Raw genomic sequence first — 15,257 nt, forward strand, 5'->3', positions numbered from 1 at the left:
TCATGGTGCATACCACACAGAACCCTGTTGTTGTGCCTACTGATGCTACTCAGTTGGCTGAGTATAATAAAAAAAACAAGGGTAAGAGGCTGATTCTAGACGGAATCAAAGACCATTGCATTCCTCATGTGAAAGGAAGAGCAATGCCCATGAGATGTGGACAGCATTGTCCAATCTCTACCAGAGTACCAATGAGAACCAGAAGATGGTCCTGAAGGAGAAACTGAAGAACATTAAGATGGATAATGATAGTGCAGCTAGATATCTCACAAAGATTACTAATGTGAGAGATGAGTTGACAGCGATTGGAGAGGCCATTCCACCCACTGAGTTGGTGCGGATTGCAGTGAATGGCCTCCCTTGTTCATGGTTGAACTTTGCTGATGGGGTTTGTGCACGTGAGACCCTTCCCACATGGGAGAGGTTTTGGGACATTCATCATGACTTGACTCTTCGAAAAATGCGATGCAATCATTCCTTGATACTCAAGCATGCGGTCATTAATTTCCTTTAAGGCGCGCGCTTAATCTTGGGTCTATCGGGTATGTCGGAGAATTCGTGCGATGAGTCTTTTCATATCGCAGATCGCGGTTCGCCGATATCGCAGATCGCGGTTCGCCGATATCGCAGATCGCTGTCATCGCAGATCGCTGATCGCAGATTTTATTCAATGTTTTATGTCGCCTAGTGCGACGTTTGCGATGTGCGATGTCGCATATCGGCGATCGGCATTTCTTGAAGGTCTTCTTTTTAGAGAGCACTTGGGATGCATGCGATGCGATGAATTTCGCATCGCTCTTTCGCAGTTTTGTTTTCCGCGCTTGGGTAATGCTTCAGCCTTCCCTTGCGATGCGATTTAAGCCTTAGGGAGAAAAATACAAAAATTTAAAAAATATTTTTGGGATTTTTCTTTCAGGGTCCCCCCCTTTGCTCGATGTTATTGCTAATATCGAGCAAAGAAGGGGGGGTTGTTGGTGACCACAACAAGTTCACAGAGCAGTTCACTAGGGAGTCCACTGATGGACAGTTCACACGGTACCTCAGCTTCTACAGGTTTAGGTGCAAGCAGGAGGACATCAGACAGACAGTTAGGAGTTCAGGCTACTGATGATGATGAGGAGGAGGAGTTTCATTCTCCGAAGGGAGAAGTGCGCTCAGGGAAGAGGAAGCCCAAGTGGCTTCAGGACACCTTGAGAGATGTCACATTTGTTGCTGAGCCGAAGAGGCCAGTCAGAGAGAGTAGACCACCTGAGAGGTTTTGTAGCTATATGGGGATGGTTACTAGCATCCTTGACTCTGAGCATTCTAGCTATGAGGAGGCAGCTAGCCAGCAGGTCTGGAGAGAGGCCATGCAGGAGGAGTATTCTTCTATCATGAAGAATGATGTTTGGGAGGTGGTGCCGAGGCCTGAGGGCAAATCCGTGGTTACTTCCAGATGGCTTTACAAGGTAAAGCATGCTGCAAATGGCAACATTGAGAAATTCAAAGCGAGGTTTGTGGCTAGACGGTTCTCCCAGGTAGAGGGAGTTGATTATGAGGAGACCTTCGCTCCCGTGGCTCGATATACTTCGATCCGCTCCATTATATCAATAACAGCAGAGATGGGTTGGAAGATCCACCAGATGGATGTGAAGACCGCATTTCTCAATGGCTTCATACAGGAGGAGGTGTACATTGAGCAGCCACAGGGCTTTGAGGTGCATGGGAAGGAGTCCCATGTGTGCAGATTGAAGAAGGCCCTTTATGGCCTGAAGCAAGCTCCCAGAGCTTGGTACTCCATGATAGATGCATACTTGCAGGGGATGGGTTTCACAAAGAGTGAGGCAGATCCGAACCTTTACTTTATTGTGATTGGTGAGGAGCCTCTCATTCTGGTGCTGTATGTGGATGACTTGGTCATTACAGGTGCAGAGAGACTCATAGAGCACTGCAAGAGAGATCTTGCGACGGAGTTTGAGATGAAGGACATCGGCTTGATGCATTACTTTTTGGGCTTGGAGGTGTGGCAGGAGGAGGGGCATTTCTTCCTGGGGCAGGGGAAGTATATTGTGGACATCCTTAGCAGATTCCACATGGAGGATTGTAGACCCATGTCGACACCGATGATCACCAACTGGAAGAAGCTTCATGCTTCGGATTCCGAGTTGGTGGATCCCACATTGTACAGGCAGCTGATTGGTTCCTTGATGTATTTGGTCAACACTAGACCAGATATCTGTTTTGCAGTCAACACGATGAGTTAGTTTATGTGTGAGCCTAGGAAGGTTCACTGGGTGGCTGCAAAACACATTTTGCAGTACTTGCAGGGGACAGTGGATTATGGTCTGGACTACAGGCAAGGAGATGGAGTGAGATTGGCAGGATACACTGATTCTGATTGGGCAGGTTGTGCTTCTGATAGGAAAAGCACTTCAGGGTGTTGTTTTGGGTTGGGTTCAGCAGTAGTGTCATGGTTCAGCGGGAAGTAGTAGTCAGTAGCACTGAGTTCAGCGGAAGCAGAGTATATGGCAGCCAGTCTAGCTAGTTGTGAGGCCATCTGGCTTCGCAAGATGTTGTTTGGCTTATTTGGTCAGCCGTTGAGACCTTCAGTGATTTACTGTGATAATCAGAGTTGCATTAAACTCACGGAGAATCCAATATTTCATGATAGGTCAAAGCATATCGGGATCAGATATCATTTCATCAGAGACTATGTTCAGAAGGGAGCTGTGAAGCTTGAGTATATTTCCACTGATGAACAGGTTGCAGATATTCTTACCAAAGCCTTACCACGGGGCAAGCATGTCTACTTCAGAGACAAGATGGGTGTGGTGAGGAACACCTTCCTCGGTAAGAGGGAGTGTTGAAATTTGGTACCGAAGGACAGGTGGTTCCCTAAGGCTTTGATCTTTGGCCTAGGGAAAAGTGTCCAAAAGAATTTAATTTTTCTCCTAAAGTGACTTTATAATTTTATAAAGTTAAATCTAATTTAAAAGTGACTTTAAGTGATAAAGTTACTAAGTCTAATTTTAAAGTGACTTTTATAAAGTCAATGAAAAATTAGAAAGGAAAAGTGACTTTGGAAATAAATGACTAAGTGGGTCTTTATTAAAGTGGGGTAAATTAAAAAATAAAAAGTGAGATTTAAATGAGCATTTAATCTCAGCCTTAAATCTCAATCTATTTCAGCCATTGGATTTAGGGATCACCCAAAAGTCACTTGGATCACCCAAAAGTCACTTGGGGTTAGATTAAAGGAGGAAAAAGTCATCCATTCTTTTATGAGCAGATTGGGAGAAGGAGAGCAAAAGAGATTTCTGAGCAGGGAGAAGAAGGAGACAGCAGCTTGGCACACATTCCAAGGCAGCAGTTGAGTAGATTTGTACAGCTGGTTCAGCACACAGTGAAAGGCAAATTTTGGCACGATTTTCAAGGAGTGGTGTGCACAAAAATCGAGGAGCAATTTGCTGATTTTTCTACACGCAAAACGAGGGCTGTACAGCGCATTTATTGCAGTTCGTACAGCGCATTTAATGCTGGCCGTACAGCAGCATTTAATGCTGAAAGTGGGCACGAAAATCGAGGCGGCCGTACAGCATTTATTGTTGTCTTGTTTGCTGTGAGGCATGGGAAAAGAGATAAGTTGTAAATTTGCTTGCTGATTTTTTTTGCTAAATATTTCTCACTGTGAAAAAAGGCATTTTCAGAAATAAAGAAGAGCTCTCAAACTGGTTTTCCCCAAGAGTTGTAGGGGGTTTTTCCAGGTCACATTGACCAAAAATCTCAGTGTTTAAATGTGTTTTAATGGCTGTTTATTACTGCTGATTTTTATTTCTGCAATTTCCAGCATTCTGTAAAATTTCCAGAATTTGTGTTTTCAGCAAATTTATTTTTTCCAGCTTGTTAAATGTATGGTTATGGGAAAGGGCATTTAACTATATGGGAGAAATAAGGAGAAATTGAAAACCGGGGTGGGAAATGAGAAATTTCTACAGCGCTGTACGGGTGGATTTGACAGGTTTATAAAGCAAGATTAACTCTTTTGAGTTCCGATTAATCAAAAGTTCGCGTTAATTTCGCTATGTAAAGTGGAAAATCAGGGTTAGAGCTGACGCTGAAGAGGAAGGCAATCCGATATGTTTCTTTGCATTTTGGCCAATCAGAATGCCCATGTTAGCCCAGGATTATACAAACTAAACGCGTTTCATTACGGCTCAAATGAATTAAGCATCATTAGGGCATTTACAGAAGAATTCGGCAACAGATCAACAGAGCAAGCCAGCAGTTATCATCCCCTTCTGAATCCAATTATGTTCTTGTTATTTCATGTTCTTTGAGGTGTCTTTTACCCTCTGTAAAATTATGTAATAGTTTTTACTTCATATAGTTAGAAAAACAGTTAGATAGTTTGGGCAGTTTCAGAAATCAACAATTGTTTCACAATGTATAAAAGGAAGAAAATTTACTAAGAAAATGTTGAAATTTTGGAGAACCCGGAGACTACGCCACTGTATTCCTGATATCATCGTTGATTAATGAAAGAATCAAAAGTTTCCATGAGTTGTTGCATATAATTTTGTAAGCTTCCCTGTTATGTGTCATACTATGTTTTCTTCTTTTCAAGTATAGTAATGAAGCTACAAGTCTTCATTTGCTTATGTAGATAAAGTTAAACTTCCTTAAAAGAGCGCTCCTATACTTGAAGTCCTCACTTCCTTTCTAAGTTATAGATAATAGTTTCTGTGAAAGTCCAGCATATTGTCTATGATTCAGTTCTCATCATCATAATTCATCTATGTTAGAAATAGTAGTTTCTGTGAAAGATCAGCATATTATCTTTAACTTCTCCTTCAAACTTTCTTCATTCATCATTTATATCTAGCAACAAATGGCATTCTAAGATGTTCTGGTCATACATGTATTAAGAGTTAAAGACCAAGTTTTCCAGGTCCTTCATTTGAGAACACAACAAACAATATGTAACAATAAATAATATTTATTCATGTCTTAAGCACAATTTCCCCACAGCCAGGAAATTGGTTTCTTAAGGAACAACAATGATGTTGTCGAATGTTTCTCTGTTCCATATTTTTTTTTTCCTCTTTGATAAGTTTTAACTTTTGTTGGAACGTGTACATTTTATTTCCAGTTCTGCTGGGAGGGTAGGTCCACCATTGTTTCATTTTTTCCATGATGTCTAGGTGATCCAACCAGAATGCTTCGAATCTGAAAGGCTTATTTTCCGGACCATTGGAAATTTGAATCTTGAGAGAGATTGGCCAACGATCTGAACCTGCTTGCGGTAGGATTCTCGCTTCTGTTTCCCAGGAGGTAAGATAAGTTGCCTCAGATAATAGGAAGTGGTCTAAATGGGAGGCAATTTGACGGTCTCCTCCTCTTCAACTTGTTGGAAATTTTAATTTGCAACAGATTCAAGAGTTAGAGTTGGTCTAAATTGATCAATCTTTAGACATTTAACCTTCCCATACCTAAATCTAAGATCTAAAAGTGTTCTCACACTTTTGGGTGGCTTTCCAACAGGTTGGCTTGCTAGTTTCTACATTTTATGCAAAAATTACAAGCCTGTTAAAAACAGGGCAACAAGCACAGAAACACTTTCTTACTTGGTTGGAATATTTTTGATACACCAAAATTGATTGTTTGCATGCTATATATAATGCAATTTTAAGTGTCTTGGCTTCTTGTTCGTATTTTACTTGCAAATTTGTAGACCTATCAAACAAGACAAGAAGCAAAATTACACAGTAACTCATCTAACCAAGTATCAAATCATATAATAATTCATATTTCTTGTTAGTATATTTTCAGTAACTAAATTAGACTACTCATTTGCTATATTTAGTGCTCTTGAGTTTTGGCTTAGTTAATTGTATGTTGCAAATTCTTATATTAAGCCAACAAACCCACCATATAAAATTCCTCCCTTTAGCCATTAAACCTCATTATAAAGCATTGCTTTTGTAGTGCAGTGTTACCAAAATTGGGATTAAATCATGAATTTTTCAAACAAATGATTTTTTAGCTGATTTTTTCAAAATTGAAAAAAAAAGGATTAAATCATAGAAATAGTGATAAAAACGTGAGACGATTGAAAAACTCGCAGGGGTTCATCCAAGTCAGCGTTAAGTCGAAAAATTAGTGTTTTTTTTTATCATTTGGCATTTTTAGCTCACCAAGTCACCCATTTGACCTATGAAGAGAAGAGACCAGAATATAAGTGTCGAGGAGGAGGAGATTTGTTATATTTTTCTCCACTACTCATCGATTTATCTCCAACAGTCGCAGAATTGCAAGTAGGTGCCAAAATTTCTCATATTTTTTTAGTTTGAATGGGGGATCAAGGTTTCAAATGAGTATTTGGCTGAATTTATTTGTGTCCAACCCACACAAAGTTGCAAACCATGAATATTCAATATATTAAAAGTTAAAACCCATAGTGTTGGGTGTGTTTTTGTGAGGGTTTCAAAGTTGGGTGTTTTAATGGCAATGAAAAACCTCCTACTAAGCCTTTTTCTAGTTAATTTCTCCCCTCATAAAAAAGATAGTTGGGGTTAGAAAGTGAAAACTAGGGTTTTCCCCCTTGCTCCATGCAAAAATTTGATATAAATGGTTTAAATTCCTAAGACTCCATCACCCAAGTAGGGAAAAGGCACTAGGATCCCTTTAATAACCAAAAACCTTGAAAATATTATCTTTTTCCTCTCTCTTATCTTTTTTGGCCCTTCAGGCAAGCCACTAGGGCTAGGGCAAGGGCCGAATTCAATTAGGGCATGTCTAAGTGCAACACTAGGGCTCATTTGGCATCTTTTCACCTTGTTTGACCTTATCAACTCAAAATCTAGCATCTTCCTTGGTCAAAATTGCCTTATTAGGGTTGATGTCATCAACCCTAGGCAATTAGGGCCTCTTGAAACCCTAGTTCTACAAAAAGGCTTCAACTCAAGGCTTGTTGAAGGTTTGCCATTACATATTGTTGATCATACCCTTAAAAGCAAACCTTTTCCTTGCGCTTGTATGCTTAGATGCATTGTTAATGTAGCATATCTTGAAACCCTAGGCTTCAAGTGCTCTTCTCTAGGCTTCTTCAGTGGTACCTTATTCCTTTACATAAGAAATTGTGCCCTAACCCAAGTAAGAAGTACCTTAATCAAGCCTCTCTTACATCACCTTAATCCTATTGACTTAGAATACCTTTAGGTGATATATACTCGGAAGCCTCTCGTGTGGTGAAATTTCACTAAAGAGTAGGAGGTGGACTGTTAAGGTGACAATCGCAGCCACTTCATTTTTGAATCTTAGTCTAGTTCTTGCCTTGTGAGGCATCTCACAAGGCCTATTAGATTTTGAGGCAATAGTACCCAGTACTTTTCCTGACAAGACCATTATAAGTCCAAAAGGATGTAAATCAAAAGCCTTGTAGGCCATGTGATGACTATGTATTATGGTATCCTAGGCCTATTATGGTCAGCCATGCCTAGTTCTTTTAGTCTCTACTCTCAAGTCCATTTGTCCTAAATAGGATTCGAGGTCTTGGAATAGATCTATTTGGACACATGGTTTACAAGACTCGCGGGTTTTGTAGGGGCAATATCACTATGTAGGGCCATTCCAACCCATGTCTTGAGAACACCTATGTCTTTTCCACATGGTCATGTGTCATGGAGTCTGTATGCATCTTTGTGGCCATGGTACAATATAATTCAGTGTCTCCACATGGCAATGTCACAGCGCTTAACATTCCATGATTTACGAGGCACTGCACATACCCCAATGCATAGGCCTCTGGGGACCAAAATTAAACAATGGCTCAAAATGATCGTCATCACACCCACTTGACATTGGAAAAAATGGAGTTCCTTCAAGCAAAATTCAGTCGGCAAAGGGAACATAGACATTGTAAAAGGGTTGCAAAAGATCATTACACTACATCTTCCATATTTTTATGTTGCACGTGGGTTAAGGGCCTCATATTAGTTATGCATCCCTTCTTCAAGCCCAAAAATTGATCCACATCGAAGTTTCCAAGCCATGCAACATAAATCAACCTAATCTAAGTTAAAGGAACAAATGTAAGGTGGCAAGGTGCCATGCCAAGAGCCAACAAAATTTGCAACCATGTGTGGGCAGTCGAAATGCCATACATGGGTGTCATGTTGGACTGTGTAGCTTGGTAGGACTTCCATAATGGCTTGGTGTCTTAACATGTGGAAGATTGTCTCTCTAGATTATAAACTTTGTAAAGTAATTTTAAAAAGTACCTTTTGTATTTAATGATTAAAAGTGACTTTATTACAAAGTTGAGTCACTTAAGTGATTTAAGTGATCTCTATGAGAGATTAAGTCATGACCATTGATCTCAAAGTGATCAAGATTTAATCTTGGCCATTGAGATCTAGCGTTAGGGTTTTTAGTCATTAATAAGTTATAAAAGGAGATTTGAGGGAGAGGTGAAGACACCTTGTACATAGTTTGAGTGAAGGGATTTCACTCAGGTGTGTAGGTCAGGCAAGAGCCTAAGGAAAGGAAGCAAGGGGTAGTTAGGGAGTAGCAACGAGGTTGCTCCAACTATTTGTATTTTTTCGTCTTATGGGCAATTATCCCTAGTAGTGGAGGCCAAGTTCTTAATAGAACAAGTCTGTTGGTTTTTCCCCTTTGTGGGTTTTCCAAGGTATATCATGTGTCCAATGTGTAATGATGATTTGTGTGCTTTCTGTTGTGCATTTTTTGTTATGAACCTAGCTATGCATAAATTAATGAATCATGTAAGGGTTTATTCGAGATTTACTAGCAAGCGCTAGGTTCGAGGAAATTTAACACGGTATCAGAGCAGTGAGGCTCTATGCACAGAGAAAATCAAGTTGGGACGTGTGATTGCTAGTTCACTGTTTGTGAAGGCATGGTCGCCGAGTGAAGTCGTCGGACGCAAGAGGGAGTTGTTGTTACCGGTAGAAGAACAGTTCGAAAAGGTTGTTGTCAGAGCCAAGGACCAGCGAACTGTAGCCAAAACGAAAGTTGAGATGGTTAGTCGAGGTGGACAGCAAGTCGCTAGACATTAGGAGCTGCAACCCATTAAAGCAAACGACATCGAGAAAGCAAGGGGCTGCAAAGGAGACCCCGAGGGGCTGAAGCCACCTGTTAGCACAAGGAGTTACTCCTAGACTGCAAAAGGAGTAAGCCTTACACATCATGATTTCATTTCAAAATTTAAAAGGGTTTTTTGAGTGGTGGGATGGCTTCTGAAGGAGTTTTGAAATGATTGTGTTCCTCTTTAACTTTCATGCATTTGGCAAGCTGTGGCAAGCATAAATTGTGTGGTTAAGTGAGTAATATAGGGGAGCAGAGGAAAGAGAACAGGTAGCTGATAAATATCCTAAGAAATTGAGTATCTTAAGACAGTCACTTCAACTACATAAACAACCTTGTAACAAACTTTGTTTCTTGGCAAGGAAAATAACAGTTAGAAAGTAAGAAAGCATATAAAGTATTTCACAAATCCTTTGTGTAACCTTCACTAACAATTTCTACTTGAACTGATATTATGATTTACAAAAAACTGGATAGTAGATACGTCATCATTAGATCATCTTAATGATTTCTCACTCATACTATACTCGTTGTTGTAATTTATAACTTAAAAGATTAAAACATGCTTGACAAGGAAAACAACAACTAGAAAGTAAAAACATGTGTAAAGTATCCCACAAACCTTTTGTGAAACTTTCACTAACAAGATCTACTTGAACATATATTATAATTTACAGATCATCATCAAATCCTCTTAATGATTCTCACTCATACTATACTAGCTACTACAAATTTATAATTCAGAAAATTGAAACAAGGAAATAGACAAACCACAAGTCAGAGGAGGACTTTTGTGATCATAGTTTGAGATAGCCATGCAAGATGCTCAGGAGAGAGAGGCTTCTAAGAGCATGGTTCTCAGCTCAAGTTCCATGTCAGGTAGCAAGACATGCTTCTCTACCAGAGGGAGCACCTATAGTGGATGTGATGAGCTCGGTAGGACCTCCACATTGGCTTGGTGTCTTAGCATGTGGAAGATTATCTCTCTACATGATAAACTTTGTAAAGTGATTTTATAAAGTACCTTTTGTATTTAATGATTAAAAGTAATTTTATTATAAAGTTGAGTCACTTAAGTGATTTAAGTTATCTCTACGAGAGATTAAGTCGTTTATTATAAAGTTGAGTCACTTAAGTGATTTAAGTTATCTCTATGAAAGATTAAGTCGTGATCAAGGTTTAATCTTGGCCATTAAGATCTAGGGTTAGGGTTTTTAGTCATTAATAAATTACAAAAGGAGATCTAAGGGAGAGGTGAAGACACCTTGTACATAGTTTGAGTGAAGGGATTTCACTCAAGTGTGCAAGTTGCGCAGGAGCCTGAGGAAAGGAAGCAAGGGGCAGTTAGGGAATAGCAATGAGGCTGCTCCATCTGTTTGTATTTTTTCCTTGATGGGCCATTATCCTTGGTACGGGAGCCCAAGTTCTTAATAGAACAAGTTTGTTGGTTTTTCCCCTTTGTGGGTTTTCCGGGATATATTGGTGTCCAATATGTAATGATGATTTCTATGTGTTCCGATGTGCATTTTTCGTTATGAACTTAACTGTGCATAAATTAAAAAATCGTGTAAGAGTTTGTTTGCGATTTATTGCCAGGTTCTAGGTTCGAGGAAATTTAACACAAAAAGCATGCACATGGAGTCAGAAAGTGTCAGCATTGGATTCCTATCATGGATCAAGCCCTTTTCAAAGCAGAATAGTCCACCTTTACAGCGGCACATGGGATTAAAGACAACCGTTGGCATCTTTACTCACTTGTATAAATGTATAAAACTATTAATGTATTAATGTCCAAAGAATGACCAGAATAAATGTATAAAACCATTAATGTATTAATGTCTAGTGAATGACCACAATAAGTAGGTCAATGGGGTGTGAGTTGGGTGAGAGAGAAAGAGACTCTTGCAACTTACAACTATTGACAGCCACGTATGGAAACTAGCGTTGCATTGCATTACTGGGGTCGGTAACAACATTGTCATTGCAATGTCCTAAGAACTGAGGCCTCTGGTTGACCCAGATGAGGAACCATAGTTTTGGTGAAACAAATAACTGATGCGTTGTTATGAAAGTATCTGGCAGGAGGGTCAGTTTAAGGGACTACCGGAATTACATGCCGAGGTGCTGAATGAATATCCTTGTCGACCTTTTGCAATGTGATTAAGGACACATAGATGGCCTGCAATCAATTGTCTCTTGGAATTGAGACTCTACAGGGTAAGGTCTAACCACAGGCATAGGCAGCAGTTTGCAGGTCGAAAGAGGTCTACAGAAACCATTTCCAGCTAATGGACAACAAATTGCGGTGAAGTATGCAAGAGGTGTCAAGTGGACGTTTTAAGACACCGTTGTTTCAATCTTGCTTCAATACCGTGAAAACGTCAGTCACATGGAAAGAATCATATTAATGAATATAGTGCAAAAAGAGGGAAACAGAGCAACTTGTTATAAAATCCGAATGGAATAGAATAAAAGGGCATTAACATTTTAGAGAACAGAGGAAATAGAATAAGCGTTGTGTTTGTGACCGACCTTTAGGCTTGTCAATGAGAAGCATAGTTCCTGAGGGGCCATCCCATCTAGCGGGAAGCTCGGACATCAAGGTGAGTAAATAGGGCATAGCATCTCCCGCCGTCGCTCCGTCCAAATTGGGTGTTCCGGCGCTCCTGAGGGACTTCACAAACTGCTGCACCCCCTCCTTCTTCTTCTTCTCAGATAAACCCTTCATGCCACTATCATCCGAATTTGAGTCAATTGGTGTTGCTGCTACAGGAATTTTTCCGGTTTGGGATGAGATCCTCTTTGGCAATAATGCATCCCCATCCTCCTCACTAATTTTGATGGATGGTGTCTGCTCCGCTTCATTTCTGTCCGAATCATTGTTTTCTTCTGAGTGTACATTTTTCGCGATTTTATTGAGGATTTTGGGCTTAGGTTTGTGAGCGTCCGGCTTCAAAGGCTCATCCGGATCGATGAATGCTTTCTCTAAGCCCTGGTCGGGGTAGTACTTCTGTTCGAGCTTTCGAATCATGCGATAATGCCTATCCTTCTCCCATGGAAAACAGAATGCATCATAGAAATAAAGTTCCTCTTCTTTCGCATGAAAGCTCTTGAACTCAACAATTTCGGGCTTGAGCTCGATGTACTTTTCGTCATCTCCAGCTGTCGCTGCTTCATCCTCGCTGTCTGTGCCATACGTGCGCCGTCTCCTCTTCTCGTAAAATTTACGCTTGGCTTTGTCTAACTGCACCCATTTTTCTTTTCGTGAAGAATTTCCTGCAAGATCTCCGCTTGCGAGCTTGTTGTCCAGCCATTCTTCAAATGCATTCTTCTTCTTCTGCAACTGCTGCTCCTCCTCCTGTTTGCTTTTGGATTGGTCATCGTGGCGTTCTTTGTTGTACTCTGTATCAGTACTTACGACTCCTAATATTTCCTTTGCTCTGCTAATTTCGTCATATTCATTATTGTTTGTGCAATTGAGTTTGAATTTGGATGGTTTCTTGGGCTGTTGTTTTGGAAGGGACTTCCTTGAATGCCCTCGTCGTGGTGATGAAAAAGATGAGAAGCCAGTAGACCGCCTGGCAGAATAGAGAGGTGTAACGTGGAAAGCGTTGAAGGATAACATTGTAGGAGGTCTCAAGAACATAAATATTGCACTTGAAGACGACGATGAATATAGACCTGCTCCGGCTGCTGCAAACATCATCTTTCCTGCGATCATTTTGGTTTCCCTGTGCCTAAGCCCGAACCTGTGATTTTAAACGCACTTCCTGCGAGGTACGCGGCTTGTTTATCCATTCGACAATAAACTTTATGAGAAAATGTTATTACTAATATGAAAACATCATAGGCATAAATGACTTAAATATAATTTTATTATAAATTATATTAATAACGAAAAGAATTAAAACATGAGTCATATATATAAACATTGGTTGATATTTTTATAAATTGTAAAAATGAGTTGATAGGCGTGGGATGGGGTGTATAATTAAGGTATGAAGGGGATGGGGTGTATAATTAAGGTATGAAGGTCATTTTTAGAAATGGGGCGTATAGTTAAGGTACTCTTGTGGTGTGAAGGTAATTTTTAGAAGTTTAGTGGACAATATTTTTTTACAAATGGGGTGTATAATTAAGGTACTCTTGTGATGTGAAGGTAATTTTTAGAAATTTTGTGGACACTCAGATTCGGTTGGTCAAATAGGTACCTCAACCCACTGTGATCACTCATCAATAAAAACCTCCTGCGAAGAAGATAATGCCTCCACATCTTTAACGCATGAATGATGGTTTCCAACTCAAGATCATGTGTCAGATAGTTCTTCTCGTTCTCATTTAGTTTCCATGAATTATAACATACTATATGTCCCTCCTGGATAAGGACTCCACCAAGTCCTCTCTTGTAAGCATCTGTACACACTACAAATTCTTTGTTTGGGTCTGCAATCTTTAACACTGGAGCGTTTGTCAACAACTTTTGTCCATTCAAATTTCTTATATTTCCTCTGTAATGATGTAATAGGATATGCAATTTGGGATAAGTTCATGATGAAACTCCTATAATATTGCTATCCCCATGAATGATCTTACCTCATCCACATTTATAAGAGTTATCCACTCCATGATAGCTCTTATCGTCTCTGAATCTACTTCTATGCCTTCCTTGGAGACCACATTCCCCAAGTAATGTACCTATGTCTGAAAGAAACTACATTTACTAATCTTAGCATACAACATATGCTCTCTTAGCAATCTCAACACTGCTGCTAAATGATCAGCATGCTCTTCCTCATTCTTAGAATATATCAAAATGTCATCAATGAATACAATAACAAACTTGTCTAGATAAGGACACAACACACTATTCATCAAGCACATAAAGGTAGTTGGAGCATTAGTCAAACCAAATGGAACTACAACAAACTCATAATTCCCATACCTGGTCTAGAAAGTTGTCTTGTAAATGTCCTCTTCCTTGATGCGTACCTGATGATATCCAGATCTCAAATCAATATTTGAGAACACTGTTGCTCCCTTTAACTGATCAAATAAGTCATCAATCCTCGACAATGGGTACTTGTTCTTGATGGTCACCTTGTTCAACTGCCTGTAATCAATGCATAACCTAAGAGTGCCATCGTTCTTTTGTACAAACAAGACCGGTGCATGCCACGATGATACCCTTGGCCTAATGTATCCCTTGTGAATCATTTCCTTCAACTACAACTTCAACTCTACTAACTCTAGAGTTCTCATTCTATATGGTTCCTTTGATGTTGGTGCTGCCCCTGGTACTTACTCAATGGAGAAGTCCACTTCTCTGTGAGGTGGAAACTCTGTGATCTTTGCTGGAAACACATCTTGAAACTACTATAAGATTGGGTGCCTACTCAATATCTCTGCATTCTTATCCTCCTTACCTTTATCACTAGAAATGTGTATTGCAAATAACAAACACCCATTTCTACGACTGCGTTTTGCTTGCATAGCTGTCACCATCCTAATTGATGTTGCTTTCTGCTTACCTTGCAAGATTATTTGCTCCCCATTGTCATCTAAGCACTCAATGGCTTTTTCATAAGAGTCCACTTTGGTCCTATGAAGATATAGCCAGTCGATACCGAAAATCATACTATATGACCCCAACGGTAATACGTTAAAATGTGTTGTAGTAGGCATACCTCTCAACTCAAATGCACAAGCTCTTACCCAATGATGAAGTATCTTCTTAGTGCCTGTATCCAACTGCACTAAACAAGATTCTGCATGCACTTCTTTATTCAAACGACACTTATCCACCAAGTCAGGATTAGCATGACTATAATTTAATCTAGGGTCAATCAAAATAAAAACAACTTGATCACAAAGCTTATCGTTCATCTCAATTTTAGATATATGATTATCTTCATGCCTATTATCTAGCATTGCATAGATACTAGGAATGCTCTTCCGAACATTCCCAATAGTCTGCTCCTCCTGTGCACTATAGATCTGAGGCCTTGTTCTTTTCGACTGCCATTTACCTTTACTTTCATCTTTCCCTTTCCATCCTTGCTGAGATTTTGTCTTATGCTTTGACTGCTCATAGCAATGCTTTAGTTTTCCAATAACTTTCTCAAGTGATTGAGGCTCATCATACTTAATCCAATCTCTAAATGTTGTGGCAATCC

At 39.8% G+C, this 15,257-nt stretch overlaps 1 protein-coding gene across 1 annotated transcript in view; it reads right to left on the reverse strand.

The window, feature by feature from the left end:
* Positions 1–12,903, reverse strand: part of LOC149233862 (Pseudouridine synthase family protein) — a 336,954-nt gene extending 324,051 nt beyond the window's left edge. Inside the window, exon 1 of the mRNA XM_089379870.1 lies at positions 11,617–12,903. Within this exon, the coding sequence (XP_089235996.1) occupies positions 11,617–12,805 (1,189 nt within the window). The 5' untranslated portion in view covers positions 12,806–12,903. The remainder of the gene's footprint in view (positions 1–11,616) is intronic.
* Positions 12,904–15,257: the final 2,354 nt, after the last annotated feature.

Source organism: Pinus tabuliformis, chromosome J (assembly GCF_031772625.1).
Source record: "Pinus tabuliformis cultivar Carrire ecotype Pingquan chromosome J, CPIR1, whole genome shotgun sequence".
NCBI classification, from domain to species: Eukaryota; Viridiplantae; Streptophyta; class Pinopsida; order Pinales; family Pinaceae; genus Pinus; species Pinus tabuliformis.